Source organism: Hydra vulgaris, chromosome 12 (assembly GCF_038396675.1).
Source record: "Hydra vulgaris chromosome 12, alternate assembly HydraT2T_AEP".
NCBI classification, from domain to species: Eukaryota; Metazoa; Cnidaria; class Hydrozoa; order Anthoathecata; family Hydridae; genus Hydra; species Hydra vulgaris.
Genome location: NC_088931.1, coordinates 28859821 through 28875000, shown reverse-complemented (window position 1 = coordinate 28875000; position 15180 = coordinate 28859821). Strand labels below are relative to the sequence as shown.

The 15180-nt window shown below is 27.8% G+C and overlaps 1 protein-coding gene across 1 annotated transcript in view; it reads right to left on the bottom strand.

Moving 5' to 3' along the window:
• The window catches only part of LOC100212803 (activating signal cointegrator 1 complex subunit 2), a 46571-nt gene that overhangs the window by 27477 nt on the left and 3914 nt on the right, over window positions 1-15180 (bottom strand). The window contains exons 3-4 of the mRNA XM_065812835.1: window positions 11606-11664; window positions 4931-5030 (exon numbers count right to left, since the gene is read on the bottom strand). Of these exons, the coding sequence (XP_065668907.1) occupies window positions 4931-5030; window positions 11606-11664 (159 nt within the window). The remainder of the gene's footprint in view (window positions 1-4930; window positions 5031-11605; window positions 11665-15180) is intronic.

Genomic DNA, 15180 nt, shown 5'->3' with positions numbered 1-15180 from the left:
ATTTGTTTTTTATTTTTCAACATTACATTATTTAAAAAATATTGGAGAAAATAAAAGAGAACAGGAGCACTCCAACAATGAGATAATGTAGTCCCAGACCCCAATGATTTAAGGACTACCTTAAAAACTTGCTAAATATCAAAAGTTTATACAATCATATTTACTATGTTATTGTATAAGTGACATCTAGATTTTGGAGCTTTATGATTCAATTTTGCCCAGGGCCCCAAGCCAGCTTGAAACGGTCCTGTATGAAAGTATTTATGCAAATCACAAGCATAGCGTAAACATTGAAGAAAAAAAATTAATGAAATACTTAACTAAAAGGTTAATTAAATATAAATATTGCTAACATAACACACTCCTATCCTTTATTTATTAAGTTAAATATACTAAATATTTACCAAATAAATATTTATAATCTTTTAACTTTTATGATCAAAATTAATAAAAGTCTTATTCAAAAAACAAATCAAAATCAATACTTAATTAGATATTCAAATAACACCTATATACAACCTAAATGTTATTTTGCAACAACTGAGTTTTCAATTTCAATTAGAGGACCAAAGACATGGAATAAAATACTTACAACTGAACTTAAAACTCTTACAATGTTTAATGAGTTTAAGGCTAAACATAGACATTTATTACTAAAGAATGATACACCACAAAACTATTTCTGAAGTTGCAAAATACCCATATGATTGATCTATCACATAAATGAAATGTATATTAATATTAGAAAAGATTAAGTTAAATGCACTTAGTAACTTTTTAGTTTTATTTATGTTTTTGTTTGATATGTTTTTTATCCTTTTTACTTTTGCTTCTTAGACTTTTTAGAATTTTAAGTTCATGATTTTTCAATAAATAAAAATTAAATATTTCTATGATTTTAGAAGAATATGTTTAGCGCTTCTTGCTATTTTTTAATAATAGATGTTTCATTTATTATTTTACCATTTTTACATTTGTTTATTTTATATAGGAATTTCTTATTTTTAAATTGAACTTTATATTTACAGAATTTATCGAGGGGCTTGTCAACATGAAATATTAGTCTTCTTGCTACCTATATATCTTGTCAGTAACATACAAAATGTATATATTTACACGGCAAAACACACACACACACACACAAAAAATGCAATGAATTTTATAAAACCTAAAGAGAGTACACAAAAAACAGTATGCAATAGTTATAATAGTACATGTTATTCTTATTAAATTACTAAATCGACTTTTAGTCGATTAAATTGACTATTCCATTGTTAAAAGTCGACTAATTTTGACTTTTCACTAATTAACTTTTATTCAATTTAGTTGTCAATAACAACACTAATATATATGTATAGTATATATATTAGGGTTATGACTTTTTTTCAAACCCATGCTCCTGTACTGTAGTTTGATAAACTTTTACTTAAAAAGCATGAAATGAACTATTATTTGTATATCTTTTGAAAAAATTTTAACCAACCATTGAAAAATCGATTTTGACATAAGTACTACTATGTATTCAAATGTATTTAGAATGCCATTGTCATGTAATACAATAAATTTTCAATCCAACAATGACTCAGACCGTTGACCTTGCTCTTGCTTGTTGCATAGAAGGAATAAAAGGTGCAATTTGTCTTTATTTTTGCATGACAAATACATTTTCTTCATTACTTTGATTTCGCACTCTGCACATTGTTCACTTCTAGGGATCTGTAGTATGGATGGCTCTCGCTTCCAGTGATTTTTCAAAGAGCTTAAAGCCTTTTTGTATGGATTCAGTACTTCAGCCAAGTTATTATCGTTTTTGTTGCACAGTTGGTCTGTAAACCAATGGTCTGCCCAGCCATAGGATATAAATTGACTCTCTGCAGAACTGTCCTTGTTGAAGGAACTAAAATGAAGGCCAGGATCACTAGTATAGCTCTGGAATTCCGCCTCGCATTGCTGATGTTGGGTTATTTCTGAAATCTGATCAATGGAAAATTCATCAAAAAATCGAAACACTCAAGTGATATGAAATAAAAATTCCATATCATCTCTCCAGCCTGATGTTTCAAGAACTACTTTTATTATGTTATCAAACAGTGTTTTCAGTTGTTCGTACTCCTTCAATACAAATGGATATTTGATGTTTGGCGATTGTATTTTACTTCCAAGTTCTTCATCTATCACCAAACGGAGGATTCTATCTAATACATGGTGTTGACAGCTGATAAACTGAGGTTTGTTGATGCGTTTCTCTGTAAACATTCGTTGCAATATTACAACAACACCATTCTTTTTTCCAGTGTTAACGCTGGTGGTATCTGCAACAATCATCTGTATTGAATTCCATAGGTGAAATTCATCGACAACTTTAGAAATTCCTTGAGCAATAGTTTTTTCCCTGCCATCTACCAAGTCCAAGACATCCAAGTTGATTTCTCTTCTTTCATTTTTAAAGACGACCACTTGATAATCGATCCCGTTGATGTGCTTGCCATCAAAGTGTAAGGACTTTCCGTATGCTACTTTTTAATCATTTCTTTTTTCAGCTTGATTGCCTCTTTGATTGTTGATTTGTAAATAGCTGATTGACATGGAGTTAGGATGTCAATGCCTTCATGAGTCAATTGCTTGCATATGTTAGCAGCTTTGATTGTTGATACTGTGTAGGTCACCAAGTTGACTGGAATTTTGCTTTTATGATGTTTTCTGCTTGCATGGGCATAGTGGCTCTTAAAAGTCCATGCGGGATTTTTATTAAAAGGCCTATATATGCGATATTTTACTATATATGCTTGATGTAAAGGCCCATACAAAAAAAATATGTATATGTATGTATGTATATGTATATATATATATATATATGTATATGTATATATATATATATATATATATATACATATATATATATACATATATATATATACATATATGTATATATATATATATATATATATATATATATATATATATATATATATATATATATATATATATATATATATATATATATATATATATATATATATATATAATAACTGACCTTATTCTAATAAATCATCAATACAAACTAGCAAGTTGAGATAACACTTGTAACTATTAATATTGTTTGTAATACATTTTTTTATTAGTAATATTTGTAATTATTAATATTGTTATTTGTAATTATTAATATTGTAATTATTAACTATTGTATTTGTGATTTGTAATTATTAATATTGTTTGTAATTCTTCAAAATAAAAAACTTCAAAACAATACGATGCAGCGACCACGTTTTTGTTCTGATTTTCTTATGACACAATTTACCGCAAGCAAATGCGATTAGTATTTTATTGTTTGAAGAACATAGCCCAACACAAAATTTAAAATTAAATATTTTAATTTTCATATTACTATATAATGATATATATTTTATTGTATAATAATATAAATTTTTTTAAATTATATATAATTTTTTTTCTAAAATAAATATTGAAAATCTTCAAAAATTAGAAATTCTTTTTATAGATAGTTTATGCTTTTGTTTGATTCAGTGTTTTAACTTTTTTTAACATTTTTGCATAAACTCAACACAACAAAAATGCCGCTCTAAAAATGGTGCAGTTATTGACATAATTTAAACATAAAAATTTTTATAACGTAGTTTCATTTAGCAGTTACTTAATTAAAAGTATTTCATACTTTTTCCAAAAATGCTATTTTATTGTTTTTTCATTTCAAAAATAAAACAAAATTAAAATAATGAAAATAAAAAAATTTAAAGCTATGGAATCTTTATAATTTATTTTAAACTTACCTATAATTAATAGTAATAAAAATGTGTCGTAAATAAGTAAATTGTTAAGGTGTAATATGAAATTGTATTTGAAAATATTTGCGGTATACCCACACCTCAATTAAAATAAATTTGTTAAATAATATGGTTTTACGCTATTTTTAAAAGGTTTTATTTGTGTATTTATATAGTTCATAATTCAAAGTTTGCATAAAACATATCTTCTTTAAATATACTTTTTGCACAGCCATCATCTTTTTTTAAATCTGTCTGAGGACAGGATATTACGGAGTAATTTGTATATTTACATACAATAATATAAACTGTATAAAAATAAAAAACTTTATTTATTACAAAACAAGTTTATATCTGTTTATATATAAATAAGTATCAAACTCATGTTTGCATTTTTGTAGCGAAACGCTACAAAAATGCAAAACATGAGTTTGATACTTATTTATATATAACTTAATTTAAAATTTAACACCAAAACATTTTTCTTAAATGAATTAAAACACAATACAATTACTATATAGTAATTGTATTGCGTATTAATTCACTTAAAAAAATATTTTGAGGTTAAATTTTAAATTAAGTTAATTTAAGTCCAACAATAATAATATGGGTTTGCGGACTTTTTAAAATTTACTTAGTCAACATTGCGATCGTTAAAAACAGTTTATGGGTTCATAATTTTTCTTATGAAAAAAATATCATAATACGTCTTAAAATATCTACTTTGTTTTCAGACCAATATTATTATTTTGCAAAATACTAATATAATTGCGCTCAAAGTTGAAGACTTCAAATCAAGTGATTAATAAAATTTAATTTGTGCAAACATAAATATTGTAAATGATTGTGGAATTTCTTTAAAATGTAGAAAAAATTAAAATTTGCCAAAAGGCCCATATTTAGATAAAAAAGTGAAAAGCCCATGCAGGAATCCTGCATAACCTCTGGGGCCACCACGCCTCTGTCTGCTTGGTGTAGGAGTATTCTCATCTTCTTCTTCACCGTTTTCATATTCACCGTTTTCATATTCACTGTCGTCAGCCTCAGTCAGGCTAATAATATTTTTTATTAGGTTCTTTCAAATAAAATAACATTTTAATTCCATTTAAAAATTCTTTAAAAATGTTTAAGAAATATTTTAAACTTACTGAGTTTTCACTCATTCTTTTAATAACAAGGAGAAACAACTTGCTGATGCTAGAGAATGCTGATTTAGAATTTTCTGGTAAGTTACGCAAATCATAATTTCTAAAGAAAAAAAAATCTATATAATATTAAATATACATAGCAGAATGCTAAAGTTTGAAAATGATCTTTTTTCGTGGTTTCATAATAATCAAGTTTTTCTTGACAGTTTTTTACTTTTTTTCCAATTCAGGATAATGTAAGCACAAAGGTTTGCTAACATAAAGGTCTGCTAGCACTAAAACAAAATTTTCCCACTTCCAAATATACTTTAACTAAAGTCATAAATATTGTCATGCAAAAAATATATCTAAAATTATGAAACAGGTTTAAATTAAAATTTGAAGATACCAAAATAAGCAATTTAACAAAAAACAGTAAAATAATAAACTTATTATTTAGTAGAATAGCATTTAGAACATACAACAGCTTTGTAAAAACATTTAATCCACAACTTAATAGTCTGTATACCAAAGCTTCATTATATTTTAAACAAATTATGTTTACTTGTCAGTTTTCAATCTGCCAACTGAAAATCCAAAATCCCTACATAATTTTAGTCAGGACTTTGAAATGGCCAAACCCAAAAATAATTTTATGTTATTGTTTATATATTGATACCATAACCTTGGATAATATGAATTGTTGATCATACTTTGTTGTATTTTTAGAAATTTTTATTTTTAGAAGTTTTTTTTTTTTTTTTTTTACTTTCTTATATCAATGAATTTTAGGAAATTTATAAAAAACAGTGTTAACTATGATTAGTTAATCCGTAACTAGCTTTTGTTTCTTAAGTGCCCCTAATGCCCCGCTCTACTTTAATTGGTCCATACACAAAAAAAAAAAAAAAAAAAAAATGTGGTTAAAAAAATCATTGCTAAACTTTTACAGAGTATTGAAGGGTGTTTCATCATTATTAATAATTTTGAAATATTTTTACTCATTATTTATAATTGCAAATGTCAGGTCAGACAGATCATTATGATCACCCTGCTACTGGTAACATGTAATCCAGTGCAACTTGTTCCATGTTCTGCTTTCTAAGCAAAGGCTAGAAGAAATGTATTTTCTGTTATCAATACTATCAAATATCTGACATGTCTATAGTGGTATCTATTTTTTTCTGTTGGAGATGTTACTATGTTAGCTCACCTGTAATTTACTATATATGTTTGTTTGTATTCTGTCTAAACCTTAAAAGCTATATTTACTCATCTGTAAGTTGCTTTTTGTATGTTAGTATTCAGTCTGAGTGTGGTGTTCATTTATTCCTAAGTTACAAGATGTATGTTTGTGTTCTAGAGATGGTGTATCGATAAAAATACTCATATTGGACAGATGTTAACTGCATCTAGTCACTCTTGTAGGAGGCCTCTTAGGCTTTATGGTAGATAAAATAATTTTGTTGATCAGCTTCACACTTCTTCATTTATTAGGCTAGCATAAATGTAAACCTGTGTTACATTGTTACCTGTCTAATAATTTTCCATCAGCAGATTTTTTTCTTTTTCAAAAATCACTGAACTTGCTTGCTCTTTGTAGGAATAACTTGAATTCAGCTGTTTCTTGCTCAGATCTCAGTATTGGTGGCTACTATCATTTAATTTGCAAAGACTCCATTAGTCACATGGTTGACTTGGGCATACACTTAAGCATTAATTCATCTATTTGTTTTGAAATCAGTTTTAAATCATCTGACTGTTCTTTCATGTGCTTCTGCTTAGCACCTCTTCATTCAATCACTTTTCTCTTTGTACTTTATTGTTCTCTTTCTTCTTAAGACTGCACTCTTTTAGATGTAATTTTTGATCAAATTGACCATTCTCTTACTATGCTTACTCTAAAGCTCACAACTTCTGTTCACAATTGCTTAATCAGATTACACAATATAACTAGGCAAATTGTTTTCCATACAATCCTTATCATTTCCTTCACTCCTTAATTTGTATCATGCCTCTGACCTTAGCTTGTGTTCAGTTTTTCCTTATTTCATTTCAAGTAGTTCTAACCATGCAATAATCTCTATAAAAATTTTATTTCATTTTATCTTTTTCTGACCCTATCATTACACTACTTGTTACTAGCCTAAAGCTAAAATAAACTAGGTTTCTTTACGTGATTTTTTTGGTGATAATTCATGGGCTGAAGTCTTTTGTCTCTCCATTGATAAATGCACCTGCTACTAACCTCCTATCCAGCCTAGGTACGGAGACTTTTACTCCTTTTCACCGGTTTCAAGTCAAGCCTCATTCTACTCCATGGTTTTTACCTTTTATTGCAGTTGCTATATCTTATCGCAATCATTTTTTATCTTTTTCGAAAAAAAACTCTCTTAAGAACAAACTCTTTTATATTTTTGCAAAAAATCAATGTAAAATAATGTGGTCTGACGCTAAGCTTTATTATTTCATGCTTACTAAACCTTATATCTTATCTCAGAAGTTAGGCTCTAAAAACTTGTGGAACATTCCATATCTCATTCATGGGTCTGATCTAATAAAATCTCAAGATATAAAGGAAAACAAAACTATTTGATAGAACTTTGGTTTTTATAAAAAATAGAAAGAGATACGACCTTGCAGCTAAAGTCAGGGCAGCAACATTTAAATGCATTTTTAGAGCTAAAAGATCTTATTAGTAGCACCAACCCTTCAAAAAAACAGCATTACATATAGATTAACAAATAACCATATAAGAAAAACAGCATAACAAGCATGTTACCAAGCAATCTAATGACAAAAACTGCACTTGATAGAACAATTCTGTTCAAAGCTTGTTTATCAGGAAAAAAAATATTTAGGGGAAAAACTTTTTTTGTTATTGTTAAAGTAATTTTTAAAATAAATATCCTTCAAATACTGCATTAAATATTTGATAGTATAATATCAACCTAAATACATTATTAAATCAAAATATAAAGTAAAAAAATAAATTTAGTAGTATGTTTCAAAATCTAATTTTTTCTTATAAAACAAATTAAAAAGGCAATTAGGAAATTATAAAACATTTTTTTTATTGCAATAATGAAAAAGCAGTTTTTTTAATACATAGAAAAAAGTTTACCTCAAAAATACCCCCCCCAATTTTAATGCATATTAAAAGTAATATGCATTAAAATTGTTTTTTTTTAATTTTAAATGAAATGTGTTTATAATAAAATATAATATGTTAAAGTACTCAAAAATTCCTTAAAAATCAAACTGTGCAGAATATAATCTGAGAGTAGCAACCACAGAAGTAAGTGCAACCACAGAAGTGTATACATATAAAATTGATAACATTCTGTTATTTTCATGATTACATTGACTATTTCTTAGATACATGTTTTGACTATTTTATTGACTTTCAGATTAAACTTAAGTATCTTTTTATTTGACAAAGCAAAAAAAAATTTAAGTAAAATTTTTAGAAGAAATTGTAGAAAAGCCAATGCTTCCTTGTACAGAAATAAATAACAGCAGCTTGTTTTATATAAATGGTAAAATGACACAAATTAATGAAGTACAAAAGTCCCGTCTGCATTCAAAAAAAAAAAAAATTTAAGTTTTTCCCCCTTTTTTAATTCTTAAATAAAACTTAAGCTGAGATAACAAAAAATTATTGACAAAAACTATTATTGATTAAAACTTAAGCTGAGATAACAAAAAATAAGCTGAGATAACAAAAAATTATTGACAGTATTAGAATAAAAAAACAAAGAATGTTTATTTGTTTATTTTGGTGAATATTTATACAGGATAAATTACTTCAGAACTATTACAATTCTGTTATTAATGTAAGTTCTGTTATAAAATACAATAAAAATTATAAATTGAAGTAATAAGATTATTAAGAATTTTTTATTCAAAATAAATTTTAAACTTATTTTTAAATTCAGTCAACAAGTTGATTTTCCTAAGTTCTAATGGAAGATCATTACAGACTCTTGCACCAGGGTATTAAAAAAAACTTTTAGCTAATTCAAGTCGGATATTTGGAATTTTAATTAGGTTGCTGTTATTTCTTGTTGCTTTTTAATGGTTGACAACTTCAAAGTAGTTAATAAAGTTTGAGAATGATAAAACGAGAATGTATTGCTTCATTAATAGACAAAATGTAACAAGAATTTGAGAGAATGGTGATTTTGTGTTCACTTTGTGCTTGCTGTTTGCATTTATTATACGAGATGCACATGTATGCAAAGAGTCTAGTCTATCTATTTTTGATTTTGGTAGGTTGAGAAAAAGATATCAACAGTAGGTTAAAATGGGTATAATAGTCAACTGGTAAATGTGTTCTGCTGCAAGAGGTGCTAACAGATATCTAATTTTTTTAAAGTAGTCTTAGTCTGCCACATGCTTTTTAATAAGCATTGTTAAAATAACTACTCATGTTTAGTGTCGGGTCTAGGTCAATACATATATAGCTAAAGGTGAAACACATTGAGTTGAAGTTGTAAAAAAGGTTCACTGTGTTTAGTTGTCTTGAGAGAGATTTTCCTGTACCTAACAGCATGGACTTCATTTTACCAACTCCAAGGTTTTATTATTTTATTATCTAATTTTTTATATACCATTCTTAGATTTCTTCCATATCGGATGAAAGACACGATTCTATAATAAATATATCTTTTCCAGGTGGAAAACAAGAATCTGATAAGCACTTGTTGACTCAGAGAACACTTCTGCAAGACAATAACAGGTATGTTGTCCGGGCCACAAGCTGTAGAAGAGTCTAGGCAGAAAATCACTTTAGATACAGAAGCTGGAGTGATACAAATGTCAAGCAATGGATGAACCTGTTTGTTGGCAATATCAGGTAGAGCGCAACTAGTGGAATCAAGAGATGATATTGATGAAAAGTTTTTAGCAAACAATTCAGCTTTGTCTTTAGGTGAGGTGACAAAGTCTGAACCATACAAGGGAGGTGTAATTAAAGATTTGCCCTTATTATTGATATTATTAAAGATTCTCCAGAAGTCACAAGAACCTAATTTTTGAGATGAAATACGAGATTTCATGACCTGAGAATAGCGGGTTTTGGCGTTAGACAAAACCTTTTTACAATTGTTTCTAGCAGTAATAAACAAACGTCTGTTTTCTGGAGAATTGTTTTGCTTATAAATATGGAAGTAACGGTTTCGATTGGCAATCGCAGCAGCACAGTGTGATGAAAACCATGGAGGAGAGTTAGGCTTGACCTGGAATCGTCAAAAGGGAACAAAAGATTCAATGCCAGCCTGAATCCACGAAGTTATGTAAGAAGCACATTTGTCGACAGGAAGACAAAAGATTTCTACCCAAGGGCCATCACGAAGAAAATCACGGAAAGAGTCCCAGTCAGCTTTACTGTAGTTGTATGAGGTACGATAATAGATAATATAATAATAATTCAGGATAATAGGTAATAATAATAATAATTCAGGTGATGAAGAATGAGATATTAGTTTTAGAGAGATCAAACTGTGATCAGAAGTACCTAAGGGTGAATGTGGAGAAACTGAGCACTGACTAGGATCAGAAACAAGACATAAGTCGGGTAGAGAAGGTAAATGATTCGGGTTGTCAGGAAAGCAAGTTGGAAAGTTGACTATTTGAGTTAGGGATTGAAAAAGGCAAAAGCCAAAAGGCAATGCACACCAAAAGTACAAACAGGGACACCATCCATGCGCAACATGGCACTGTTAATACTTTGATATTTTTCAGCTGTTGATAGAATCAGCTTCTCTGAGAGCTACCACAGAGTTCGGGAAACTTGACTACCAGCCGGCCTCAGAACCATAAAACTGAATTTCAGAGCTGTACCCTCATTGGGAGATAATAGAATGAGTTGCCTAGTCATAAAAACAGAGACAGAAGTAAAACCCATGCATTGAGTCAAGAAGATCCAGCATTCAACATCCTAAACTAGAAACAATGTATTAAAAATACATCTGCCCAGCCTAATAGATGAAGAAGGCGTGCGAGGCTGGTCAACAGATAGAATCTGTTTACCACTTAAACTATAGAGATAGAAAATAGAATCCGGAGTAGGAAAGTGTCGAGGTCGATGAAGAGATGCAACCTTAGCAGATGCTAATTTTGCAATAGATTTGATATATGGTTTCCAAGAAAGATCGGAAGTAAGAGTTAATCCTAGAAGATAAAGAGTGGATGACTCATCCAGTACATTACCGTTCATAAATATAGGAAGATCTAAATTACTGCGATAACATTAGCCTGGGGCATGTTTCTATGCTGTCAATCTGTTTAACAGCAACAAAAAGATTGACATATTTGAATTGACTGAAACCCACATAAGCAAAGATCATAATAACAGAATTTTTAGAAACCTGCAGGGTGTGAAAAAAGTTGAAAAGAAAAATAATTTAAACATTATTGTAACTAAGGGCAACCTTTGTGTGTTCAATCTGGTCTTTGCCACTAATTTTAAATTATGTAGTGAAGCCACTAAGCAAAGGTTTTAGTATTTATAATTGAGATAAAGAACTCGTATACAACTAATAGATTTAACATATATTATTACTTTTCATCATGTTTCAATCATGTTTGACTATTGCTTTTTTTGAATAAAACAGCTTGCTTGAGAAAATCAACTTGCCTGATTACTTTGGAATCCACTTTAAGTTACTTAAAAATAATAAAGTAATAAAATACCTTGGAGCGTATAGTAGAAATGAGTCCAAACATTTTTTCCAAGTTGGATCATACAGAACCTAATATTTAATAAAGTTTAAAAATTAAAAAGTTTGAAAACATAATTTTGTTTTTTAACTTCATTTACAAGACTAAAAACAACCTAAACCCTCACCCTTGTTGTTTTGAAAAACCTGGACTTATAGTTACAACATGTGTAAAGGACTTTAAAACTACAAATATTCTACTACAAATTTCAGACTATTTTTGCTCATAACATTCAAATATTTGAAAATGAATAAATTTTTTTTTTTAATTTATAGGTATGTGGTTCTATATTTCTGCAAATGTTGTGAAGTCATATTAAAATAGACACAAACTAGACAACATTAATCAGTTTTTCAGCTTTATTTTACTACCATACCTATTTTTCTATCTATCTTTAAAAATGGTTATTTAAATCAATCCAAATAAGAGATAAAGCTGAATGTAAAACTAAAATATAGATCATTTATAATCATTTGGAACCTTTCTTAAAAACTGTTAATTAATTTTTAGTTTCAGTTCTCACATAAACCTATCAATTTAAATTTTAGGGCAAAAATGATACGCAAAAGGTGCATGTTCTTAAATAAAAAGATAAAAGAAAAATTTCATAATAAAGGAATTATTAGGAAATTATTGTTACTGTAATTACAATAGTATTTTAATAGATTTATAAAGTATTATTTGATTCATTATGCATCAAATATATATAAGTTTATTTTTTAAATATGTTAATATATTAGAAGATAATATACTACAAAACTCAGTATTTTAGTTATAGAGTTAAAAGAGGGTTGTAACCACAACTAAAGTAGCCTCCTCAACTGAAGTGGACTAGTAGACTCGACTAGTGGACTTCTCAACCTTGGGGAGGTGAACTAAAATAATATATATACATATAATTATATACATACATACATACATATATATTTATATATATAGATAGATACATATATATACAACCCTCGGAATTAGGGACAGCATTCGGCAATGCTGACCTAACTGCCCACCTGAAAGTATTTGAGGTCGACAATAAAAGCTGACCTCAAAAAGATTGAGGTCAGCAAATTATTGCCGACCTCATTTTTCCAAATTCTGAGGGTTGTATATATATATATTTTTAAGGGTTGTATATATATGTTTTTAAAAACAAATCAATTAAATTTGAGTTTTTGCGGGTTTTTTATAAAACGAATAATTTGTAATTAAATTTATGGTTTGAACTTTCTGACAACACACAAATGTTAGACGAAAGCCATAAGTAATTAAAAGTGACGTATTTGTTGGTATAAGAATCATTTTTTTCCTTCCGTACTCCCAAATGCAACAATCTCTCTCTCTCTCTCTCTCTCTCTCTCTCTCTCTCTCTCTCTCTCTCTCTCTCTCTCTCTCTCTCTCTCTCTCTCTCTCTCTCTCTCTCTCTCTCTCTATATATATATATATATATATATATATATATATATATATATATATATATATATATATATATATATATATACAATAACCCATTTCCCCTATAACAATTTAAAGTTACATTACAGCTTAATTGGTTACAATTGGTAGCAAGGTTATATTCTCTAACTTTTCATTAAATATTAGGTAAATAAACTTGATAGCGCAGTAAACTTTGATCATTTTTTATTGTAAAATAGCTTCATCTCAAAGGGTTTCAATTCGCAACATTACATCTTAATTGTTGTTGTTTTTTTAACTTTTTAAAGTGTAACCAATCAAAACATAACATAATTAAATCTAGATTTGGGACATAACTAAAATACATCTTAAACATAGATTTTTTTAGCGTTACATTACCCCTCAATTGGTTATACTTTAAAAGGTTTAAAAAAAAAAGACATAATGTAACAAAAAAAATTTTTTATTTGTGAGGTATTTTGATTACGCTTCAATTCTTAAATGTTTTACATTGTGTTATGTCTCAATTGGTTACACTTTTAAAGGTAATATAACAAATAATTAGACTACTTAAGTACCTTAAGTTACTTTAATTTTTTACATTATGTTACTTTTAAAGCTTTAAAAGTTTTATTAACCTTTAAAAAGTATTTTATTTTAAACTAACCCACAAGCTTTTTTAATTACAATAGTTTTGTTTATAAATGCATTAATACAAACATATTTATGTCTTTACAATATTATTAATAATTAATATCGTTAATAAAACAATTTTGCTAAATACCAAAACTCATTAATGAGTTACAGTATTTAACAATGCGTTTGTCAAGGACATTTGTATTTCTTTTTAAATTGTTAATTACCAATTTTATTGTAAAAAAGATTCGTCTTTATTAGTTACTTTAGTTGTTTTTTTTGTTACTAATTTGACATGATAAAAAAAAGTTTTAATTAGCAAAGTTACATATTAAGTACTTTTTTTATAAACTCATAAAAGTGCAACTTTTAAAAAGTGTAAACTCAGGCGTAACATAACATTAAAAAAATATTTGAGACATTTTAATTAGGACTCATATCGAGATTTTGTTACGCTACATTAGGTTTTATTTTGTCAATAATACAAGCATAAAATTTCACGAGTTTTTATAAACCCACAAGCAAAAATGTGAATAAATGTCAACCTTATGTTTTATCAATATTAATCAAATATATTATTTAGTTGAAAGCAATTAATTGCTTAATCTGTACACTCAATTACCAGTGTATTATCTGTCTGCTTTCTGTAGGCTATACAAAGTCATACCTTTACATTTATATATATAATATATAGATATCTAGCAATGTAACATCTCATTTGGTTTAAATCTTATGTATTGCTAAGTAATTTATTACATCTCAGTTACATAAAATTAATAGACATTTTGCATGTAACTTGTTGTTAAAATGTTAGGTATTGTTATATAACTGCTTTGTCTTGGTTACATAAAAAAAAGGACATTTTGCTCATAACATTACGTTACATATTGTTACGTAAAATGTTACAAGTCAGTTACATGAAAACAGCGGACATTTTGAAAGTAATGTAACAAATCTTGTTTGCGTTACAATATGTAATGTAACTTTAAAATGTTATAGGAGTTTATTTATTATGTATTTATTTACTAAGATTCCATTTAGTATTAGAATTTTATGTAGAATTAGCAGAACTATTTTTTTTATTAATTATTCCACCAGAATTTTGACATTTAAAAAATTGGGCTAATCCCAATTAGATGATGATGGTCACAGCAGCCACCTTGCATATATTCTTGCATCACTCGGAGAGATACTATGCACAATTCTGAGAATCTCTCCATAGTTAGTTCCAATAAATTCTTCTGAGAATCTCTCCATAGTTTGATTGACAAGGGTATTCTTCCAACTTTACTGAGACTAACTTGGCTTAAAGTAAACAAAAAAAATTTAGAACCTGGTTTTAGAGCTTCAGGTCTATATATGTTAGATCCATCAAAAGCAGGGTTGAAAAAAAACAACATTTTTCTTAAAAAAACCAAAAAGAAGAAGTGGCTTCAAAAAATGAAAATAAAAAACTTGTTAAAAAAAGGCAAATTTAAAGTAAATGTTATTTACAAAAAAAA